The sequence below is a fragment of the Mytilus californianus genome, unplaced genomic scaffold (genome assembly GCF_021869535.1).
Source record: "Mytilus californianus isolate M0D057914Y unplaced genomic scaffold, xbMytCali1.0.p SCAF_10, whole genome shotgun sequence".
NCBI lineage: Eukaryota > Metazoa > Mollusca > Bivalvia > Mytilida > Mytilidae > Mytilus > Mytilus californianus.
This window is the reverse complement of record NW_026262582.1, coordinates 66,329,975-66,340,407: the sequence shown is the minus strand read 5'-3', so window position 1 is coordinate 66,340,407 and position 10,433 is coordinate 66,329,975. Positions and strand designations below refer to the sequence as shown.

General features: G+C 33.0%; 1 protein-coding gene across 1 annotated transcript; it reads right to left on the bottom strand.

The window, feature by feature from the left end:
• Nucleotides 1–7,008: 7,008 nt before the first annotated feature.
• LOC127719139 (lactosylceramide 4-alpha-galactosyltransferase-like) lies at nucleotides 7,009–9,971 on the bottom strand. Its single transcript, XM_052225163.1, has 2 exons — nucleotides 9,527–9,971; nucleotides 7,009–7,472 (listed from the first exon to the last, which is right to left on the bottom strand). Exons 1-2 carry the CDS (start codon nucleotides 9,969–9,971, stop codon nucleotides 7,009–7,011), a joined length of 909 nt encoding a protein of 302 aa, XP_052081123.1.
• Between the last annotated feature and the right edge of the window lie 462 nt (nucleotides 9,972–10,433).

Sequence of the window (10,433 nt, the reverse complement as noted above, 5' to 3'; positions counted from 1 at the left end):
GCACTCGGACTTTTACCTTATATCTGCATTGGTATCATTTGGGTCTCAAATCAAAAGAAAAGAAATCTAGAATCTGCTTAAATTTTGGTAATGACTTTTAATGAGCTATTGAAGTCTTATATGAAAAGAAAAAAAGGATGTTATGGGGCAAAATATTTTACCCTGTATCGCAGGAAAAAAAACCAAGGAGTCAGAACATCTGACAAAAATTCCAAGTACATCCTTAATAAACTTAAACAAAAAAATGTCTTATTTGTGTGACGTTCCCTTGCATGACTTTGTAATGCATTCGTACATTTAGAAGGATATCGAGATAGGGTGGAGACACTTACTATGTAATCAATTAAACGGATTGGCTGCTGTAAAAGGTCACTATTTCAAGCTTCATGTTTAGGTCTAGGATTTGAGGTGAAATATATTAAAATATAGGCTAAGGTGTGGAAGGAATCATAAGTATCTAAAACCAGTCAGTTGTCGGGTTTTTTTTTCCACAGATGTCATTTAAATTAAAGTCGTAAATGTATCAGATATTTGTCAGTGTATGTATCTCTCCATGAAATAACGTAATTATGACAGGTATAGAAAAAAAATATATTTATATATAATATGTATGTATAGGTGTAACACGTCTTTGGATAAGGAATGCATTTTCGCAAATTAAAAAATATGATAAGGGTGGTAGACTGGATGTCTCAGTTACATGTAATTACCCTAACCATAAAAAGATTAAAGTGTCCCCTCTTTCTCCGAGATCAGGAGACGTTTGTCTTGTCGCTACACCGTACCTCGCTCCATTCATACGATCCGCAAGGTTTTTGTTTTCTTGTTTAGTAACTTCCAAGTGGATTTACGAGGTTTGAACATCAGCCAACTAAAGTTGCGTTTCATTCATGTGAATAATCCGATTTATAATTTTCTCCAATCGTACCAAGATAAATGATTAGAACTTCAACATAACTTACCAGCGTCCCCATCAACGGCATTCAGACAACAATCCAACAAAAACTACTTAAAACGAAGACCAGATCTAACTATTTTGTGCATTAGAGCGGTAACTATCCTTCATTCTTCCGATAAAATTAATCAAAATTGATGTCTGTTACAACAATGTGAAAACCAGAAACTCCGCAGCATATAACAGGGTAGGTAACAATATTGGAAAATAAAGTATATGATGTCTTGAAAGAACACAGAAGTCACTCATAAAACGCTGATAGAACACATATGTTAACATTACTTTTGTCATTCAGATAAAACTTGTTTCGGCCTTGCAAATAGTTACTAATTTATCAAATAATACTATCTGCACAAATGTAAGATAGCAACGGTCATAAACAGAGTGGCCATGGACAGTTTTAGTATCATTTTTTAACTTTAATCTCTCTCAAGTTGGTATCTCAGAATACGCCTCATCATTAGTGCATTAGCGGTAAGTAGAAATACTACTAAATACGTGCGTTTTACATTCAACACTGCGATTTAGCTGACTGGTTCGTTCGTCTTTATAACGTCAAAATAGTGTTTGAATTTTACAGAAATAGTAACACAAAAGAAAACCCTGCTGCATCTGACTGCATCTATATAAACCCTTTTTAGCTCACCTGGCCTAAAAGGTCATGTGTGCTTTTGCTATAACTAGGCATCCGTTGTAAACAATTATTCTGTCGAATTCAATAAATTGTGTGATGACACAACTGATAAACTGATCATGTTTTTTAATGAGTATTTTCATGTTTTTAAGTCTTTGGTTTTCTATGTTGTGTTTTGTAGACTCTGTTTTGTCCTTTGGTCAATTTTTGTTTATTTTTTTTTTGTCTTGGCGTTGTCAGTTTGTCTGCGACTTATAAGTTTAAATATCCCTTTGGTATCTTCTGCATTATAAGTTTACGACATATAGTTTATACAACAACAACAACCTAGAATTTGTGACTTTTGGACATCAATATCATTAATTCTTTTTTCACAGAGATCTTAACTCTCACACACAACTTGTCTAGCAACTGATCTAATTGTTTTATTTAAATGTTTGATATCGTGCAAATCATGTGTAAAGCTATTAGAACGTATATATGTAAATGTATACTATATGTTTTTTACCAATCGAAATTCTTTTCAAACAGCAGCGGGAGCTGTTCCAAATTTGGTCGAATACGAATACAAATACTTTATTAAGGTGGATCATTGGCATATATTTCCTCATATAGAATTTTCTTAAACTCCGCCAGAATGTAGATATTTCCATGTTTTTTTCAAAAATATAATAAAAAGTATGTGTACCCGTGCTATTTTTCAAGCTGCAAGTCGTGCAAAATTGCCCAAATTTGAATAGATTGTTTATGAAAAAACACTTTTTTGTGAATAAAAAGAAATCTATGAAAGAGAATTTTGAAATAAAATATCAGAAGATAGGTTTTGAAATATGCTTTGAGAAAATAAAAATAAAAATGTTGTCACTGACCTTGATTTCTTGCTACAAGTAAAAATTGAAAATTTCTCTTTCATTCTTTTATAAAAAAATATACTATTTGAGCTATCTTTTCCTAAATGGCTAAGTTGGCCATTTGATTCGAACAAACACAAATATTTGGTATTTGATAAATCAGTCTGAATAATGCAACAAATAATGCTCGGAAAGTTGTTTTTTTTCTCCACAAGAATAAGACCATTACTTAAATTCTAGTCATATTCATGACTCATTGTAAATGGATGTTTCCAGAGAGGATCCATCTGTGAAACAGATATTCCATAACGATCAACCAACTTGTGATGGTGACGGTCAAATGTTTGAAGGGGTGACTTCGACTTCAACACTTTGACTCCTTAGTCTAATAGCTTTCTTGTAAGCAGTAACCCTCTTTCAACGAAATCTAAGACAATTAATCAAAAGATGTTGTTATCAATTAACAAATCACACACAGTTTACCTTCAAATTAAACAATAATTTAACCTTTAAATGATAAATTACTAATAAAGCTAACGCTAGCTGACAACAACCAACCAATAAATTAATAAAAACAAAAAATCCAATTGTCAATTCAAATCCTTTACGTAAAGGGACACAATCCAAATCATTTTTATGTAAGGAGAGATACGTTATTGGTGCTTAGGGTGACAGTCGTTTAACGATTTTTTCCAAACAGGTTCCTATATAAAACAGTTTTTGGGTGAAAATAACACTTGGAGGTGAGGGCAGATGACTCTTAGTTATTTTTGCTTGTTTATATATATGTTTTCAAATCTCTTTCGTTTTTGTTGTTGTTTATGATTTGTATTTGTCACAAGTATAATTTTTATTCTTGTATGACAATGAAAAAATTAAAAATATCAGGAGAGACATTTCACACCCTTTTTATGAAGTGAAACAATTCATTCAAAACTTTTTGACGTAAGGGTAAGCCATCTTTATGGATTTATATCTGGAGATACTATTAACACCCTTTTCTTAATATGTAAGGCAATACAGTTCAAATCTGTTGTTGTAAGAAGTTACCATCTTTAGGATGTATGTCAAAAGTAACAATTTACACACAATCTTTTTATTACAGAGACTCAAGGGAGATACCCTTAAAAGACTACCATGAAGGCAAACGTAACCGTTTAATCTTGTTGATCAATTTTACAATATATATAAATGGGGAGATGTGGTATGATTCCCAATGAGAAATTATATACCAAAGTATCCATTACAGGTATGAGCAAGCATGTACTCACTCTATTCACCAAAGACCAAAGGACAAGGATGTAAACCAAAACAGGTATTTTCCGAAGATTTCTCGTCAATCGAAAACATAAAACAATTACTGTTTTCCCCCAATTTGCACCGATTATAAGCTAGATTTTACTTCTTTTAGTCGCTCTTACTTGACCGAGTACCAGAATGACCTACCACAGAGTAGGTAACCTGTCGAAAAATTACATACTCAGGATTCAAAAGTCGGTAATATAAAAATCATCTATTAGTAGCAATGTATGAATTTCATGGCTCCTTATTGAATACCTCATTTTGAATTTGTGATGAAAACAGCAACAAAAGCGCTGTTACTGTGCTTTGAAAATTTATGTATGTCGATTGATGCCTCATTGGCATATATAATAATTATTTGTTTTCTTAATTTGAAAAAATTACGAAAATATTCAAAATTATTTGGGAGTTTTTAAACCTCATTTGAGATCCGATTTGAAAAAAAAATAATATTAATGAAAGAGATTTATTGTCTATATCAATGACACAGTAACCAAACGACATAAATAAGCAAAAAACATCTAGAAGTAATATATATTGAGATTAATAAAAAGAAAAATATGAAATTGAACACTTTATGAATTTTCTTCACGTGACGTCATATCATGTTGACATTATACATCTAAATATACAGTTTAAACCAAGATAGAACTGTGACTCGATCTTAAAATATGTATTCCTCAGAAATGGTATTTGGATTTTCATCTTTGACGGGGTTCATGGAATCTTGTAATAAAGATTGACCAAAGCACCATAAATTGTAGATGAATCACCAAATGGCGGAATAATATGTTTTGATATTTTTGGAAAGAAAATTTCATTAGGCACCGGCCTCATCAACAGGATGTAACCAGTTAAGCCACTGAATATATACGCAATAAAATGTAGTTCCCAAAATATATATTTCTCACGTCTTAGTAAATATGTACAAATGAAATGTCAAAAGTTTGGTAATATCCAAGCAGAGCGTTTAAAAAAATGAATGTCATTAGTCTTGAAAATTTACTGGCTAGTTTTGTCTATATTATTTAGTAAGAGTTTTGATACAATACCAGTATAATTGACTATTGTCATAATCAAAGAACAATTAAACACAAACGGTGGACTTTTTAAAAACAACCATGACTTGGATGAAAACTTGGAAGAATTCATAAAACACCTGCATATCTCCGCTAGTACAAAATGCATGACTATATAGATTCGTCCTACAACCAAAAGATGACGTATTAAAGTTGTTCATCACAAATTGACCCTTTAATAGAGATTTCAAAACAGGTAATACTTGTACCTGCAAGATATCATATTAGACATTTGCGGAAACTGTCATACACCTACGATTAGGATTACAATTACACTTTCAGGTAGCATTTAGATCTTGGGTCGTCTCAAAGTGTAAATATAAACCTTTGTTCCAAAACAAATTCTAGCTCATATGATGTTTTTCTATAGTTGAACAACTGGATTTTTAAGAAATATATGAAGTAATATGTACACATTTATTATTGTACATGGTGTTGTCCAGTTTCAACATGCTGTAAATGTAAGGAGTATGATAGAATGGACAATCAGCATTTAATAAATTTTACAAGAGACATTAAAAAAAAAATCGTATTGTCGTTGGCTAGGTTGGGACAATTAGAAATTAATTTCAACAAGACTTAGAATAAAGAAATGACGATCAACTAAGGAGCATTTTGACAATATTTAATGTTTATGCTAACTCATATAGTTTCCATATTTTTTGAAAGAAAGAAAATGAGGGTATGCAGAGGTTGGGTGCTTAAGCACCATTTATTCTTGATGGCATTATACTTGGCGTTCGGTATATTTCTATTATCTTTTATTTTTTCTGAATTAGGCAAACACTTTTTGTCCACGTTTTTAGTATAAAATAAATCAACAATATAAAAAAAAGCACAACATTGTTATCAATGAACATCTTTGTATTGAATTTATAATTTAAAATATTCGTCAGAATCTACTGAAATGCAAAATAGGAGTATTCAAAGAGTTGGAATTTTACTATCTATCTTCTCATATTGAACAAAACCAATACCGGGTCTAGACCTGCATTGAACTTTGACGAAAATTTTCCCTGAGCAATAAGACTTATAAAATTTCAAACTATCAGCTATAGGAAGTGGCTGCACGACAGATGTACAAATAGCTTACACGCTGCAACTCACTAATTATTAAGTTGCAGACCATTTCTTTCTCTAGAGGCGGCCAGGAAAACGTTGAGGAAAGTTTTGTACGCAAGGTCTTTCGAACAGATGGACGGACGCACAGAACCGAGCAGTTACTAGACCTTCCTTCGCCTTCAGCGACGCAGGTAAAAATGACTACCAGGTTGTGAGTTGTTTGTTTTTTGTGCAGTTTTTATAGAGATATTGGGAATCAATTGAGTATAGACGTTTTTTTTTAAAGGTGTTGATAATTATTTCTCTCCCATAAACATGGGCGGGTCTGGTCTGATCGACTAAAGTGCACTTATGACACAAAGTTTATCCGCAAAATTATTCCGTTGATTAAAAGGGATAAAAGGTGCAAAGGTATATCAGGTGTGAAGAAATTGTTAAAAAAATCGTAAACTATTCAAATCGGTTAGGGAGCAGTTTCGGATACAAATGTAATCGTGAAAACGAACGACATTGATATTTCAAAAGCACTATGCTACGGCGGGCTTAATAATTATATTGTTTTACTTGCTTATCGCATATTCCCTGATTTTCAAGTGCACCGTTTGTAGAGTACCCCCTGAACGATTTTTTGCTGATTTTGCTATACTAAAACAAGGTAAGACACAATTTTAGAACTGAAACAAAAAGATTATAATCCATATACAAGACAACAGATTGTTCGCAAAACCCAGGATACGAAGACGAAGTCTAAAAAATCATATAGACTTATTACACACTATATGGTAAAGCTTCAACACGCCATCGGAGAATGAAAAAAGTATACAAAGTTATGGGTATTTTTTGGTGACATATCCAATACAACGATTCAAATATGTTGTGATCATTTGTGCTGCATTAGTGTGTCGTCGAAAAGTTTTATTTATATAACCAAAAACATCATTTGGTTTTACTTGGTATCTCTATTGTTGTTTTTTTTTTGTTGTTTTTTTTTTTTTTTTTTTGAGATGACTCCTTGTTTTTCATCAACTGTAATCGTAAGTCTAAGTGTAATCCTAGGTATAGATCGACGTAGTTTCCGCAAATGTCTACTAGTACATCTTCAAGAGCAACATCAATATCGTTTTTTTATTTTTCACAGAGTTCTTTACTTCCATACAAAATATGTCTGGCTACTGATCCAATTGTTGTATTCAGATATTTGATATCGTTAAAATCATGAGTAAATTTATAAAAACGAATATATAAATGTATACCATAGTTTTCTGACCAATTAAAATTCTTCTCAAACAGCAGCGGGAGCTGTTGCCAACTAGGTCTTACAAACGTTTTATTTTCAACATGAATTAAACCCGGGTACTTTTTAGATAACAGATACGGCACAATTGTTGAATGATATCCCCACTGACTTTTATTGTACGTTTTGTATTCGGAATGCCAAATGTCCAGGAAAGTAGCGTTTTTCTCTGCAAGAATGAGACCATTACTGAGATTCCAATCAACTGCACGACTCAAGGTAAATGGATATTTCCGTAGAGGATCCAGAGATCTAAGTATAATCTCATCTGTGTCAATGTAAATTCCTCCAAACTCTGCAAAAGAGAAGCTAAAAGTAAGTGTCGAGTGCATACACTTATGCAAAGTAGTTTCAGCAGAACAAATTGAATATTAAAATGGGGTATAAAAAAAATCAATAAACAAAACGATCAATACATAAATCAATCAATACATATATCGATCAATAAACAAATCAATAAATACATACATCGATCAATACATATATCAATCAATGCATACATCGATCAATAAACAAATCGATCAATGCATACATCGAACAATAAACAAATCGATCAATACATACATCGAACAAAAAACCACATCCTGCACTTATCAAATAAATAATCAATTATCTATACCTAAAATAATCATCCAATCAATAAAGGTAGCTGACAAGAGGACAAATAACAAAGAATAAAGCAGGTCCCAACAAAAATCATACTAAACAAATATAATAGACCTATTTGTATTAAAGGGGAGACAATTCAATCCTTATACGTAAGAGGAGACAATCCAAACTTTATTGTATTATAAAAGAGGATACGTTTTTCTAGGTCATCGTCTATGGATGAAAAACAAGAAAGACAACTGAAAACCTTTTCACGGAAGGTGAGGCAACTCATTCAAAAACTTTTTGACGTGAAGGATTTTATGAAAATGACAATTTCCACATTTTTTAGTACAGGGTCCAAAGAATACAACAAGATGAACGCAAAGACAAACCTATTCCCTCTATTTGATCAATTTTACAATAACCAAACGGGAAGATGTAGTATGATTGCCAATGAAAAATTGTCTACCATCGACCAAAAAAGGAAAGTTGACCACAACAGATTTGTACAATGTTGTACTCACTATATCTAGCAAAAACCAAAGGACACGGATGTGAGGGCCACTGCATAAATGTACAATGATGTACTTACTCTATCTATCAAAGACCAAAGGACAATGATGTGAGGGCCACTAAGTGTATGTACAATGATGTACACACTCTATCCATCAAAGATATAAGGACGAGTATGTGAAAGTCACTACATATATGTACAAAGATGTACTCACTCAATCCATCAAAGATCTAAGGACGAGTATGTGAAAGTCACTACATGTATGTACAAGGATGACTTTTGTACTCACTCTATCCATCAAAGATCTAAGGACGAGTATGTGAAAGTCATTACATATGTGTACAAGGATGTACGTAATAGAGTGTACTCATTCTATCCATCAAAAATCTAAGGACGAGTATTTGAATGTCACCACATGTACGTAATAGAGTGTACTCACTCTATCCATCAAAGATCAAAGGACGAGTATGTGAAAGTCACTACATGTATGTACAAGGAAGTACTCACTCTATCCATCAATCATAATAGGACAAGGATGTAATACAATACACCTTTGTACAAGGATGTACTATCGTTATTCTTTAAATAACCACAGGACAAGTATGTTTGGGCCACAACAGGTATGTAAAAGAATGTACTCACTATATCCACAAAACACAAAAGGACAAGGAGGTGAGGGTCACCACAGGTATATAAAAGGATGTACTCACCTTATCTATCAAAGACCACACGGCAGGGATATGAGGGTCACTATACGTATATAATCAAGAATTTACTCACTCTATCCACAAAACACAAAAGGACACGGATGTTAGGGTCACTACAGATTTTTACAAGGATGTACTCCCTCTATCCACCAAATACCAAATGACAAGGATTAAAACAAGTATAGGTATGTAAAGAATGTATTCACTCTTTACACAAAACACAAAAGAACAAGGATGTGAGGGCCACTGCAGGTACATAACAGGATGTACTCACTCTATTCACAAAATGCAACAAGACAATGATGTGAGGGTCACTACAGGTATATAAAAGGATGTACTCACTCTATCTACCAAATAAAAAATGACAAGGATGAAAACAAGTACAGGTATATAAAAGGATGTACTCACTCGATCCCCCAAAGACCAAATGACAAGGATGAAAACCTATATAGGAATGTACAAGCATGTACTCACCTTATCTACCAAAGACCAAAGTAAAGGGGTGTGCTGCATATTTATGTGCGAGCATGTACTCACTCTGTAAAGCCTGTATTCTGCCGATATCAGCTTTGTGTTCAATATTACCAAGGGGTTTTCCGAATACATCTTCTGGTGGACTTCTTTGAACATGCATTATATTTGGCACCAAAGTCAATAGATATTCCCAGTATGTTCCGAATGGAAGGCGGTCTCCATGTACCAAAATAAGACACGGTTTCAAAAATCTACTGGCACTAAGAAAACTAAGAAAATGATAAAAATTCATTTCTCGTTTAGAAAACCAAATGTAATGAACTAAGTTTGGGACCGGTTCTTCATCATGACAATTCTCCATTACAAATGTCCGGAGGCATTCAGAATTTTCCTGGAAAACCTGAACTGTTGCCATTCGCTTAACATTCATAATTTCTATATTAGGTTTTATAATCTGACAATTGATATGAGCTTGCACGTGCTCCGACATATTTGTTATATCAGGCATATCTGCGCATGGTACTTTACAATTGAAATTCCAGTTGTCCGAATTTTCCACCGGACATCTAAACGAAGTTTGATTTTTTGTTCGTTCTTCATGAACATCATTGGTTAAAGTAGTTTCCCTTGTTAAATGTGTCCTGTCACTTAATAAAGCATGGTTGTGGGATATGCGTACAGGACTGGAACCAACATCGAAAGCTCTCTGGTTATCTAAAACCAGAAAAAAATATATATGAGAGAGAGGAGGAAAGAGAAAATAAATATAAGAGATAGATACGAAAATAGACAATCTAACTGATATATTATACAAGATTTTCAACAATTTGACATATAACCATGAAATAAAAAAGGTTACTCAGCTTGAAGACAATCCCGATGACATGGTTTTTAAATAAAACCAAATCAACAAAATTGGTTTGTTGTTGTTGGCTGAAGGTCATGGGGCAATTTTTTGTTATGCATATTC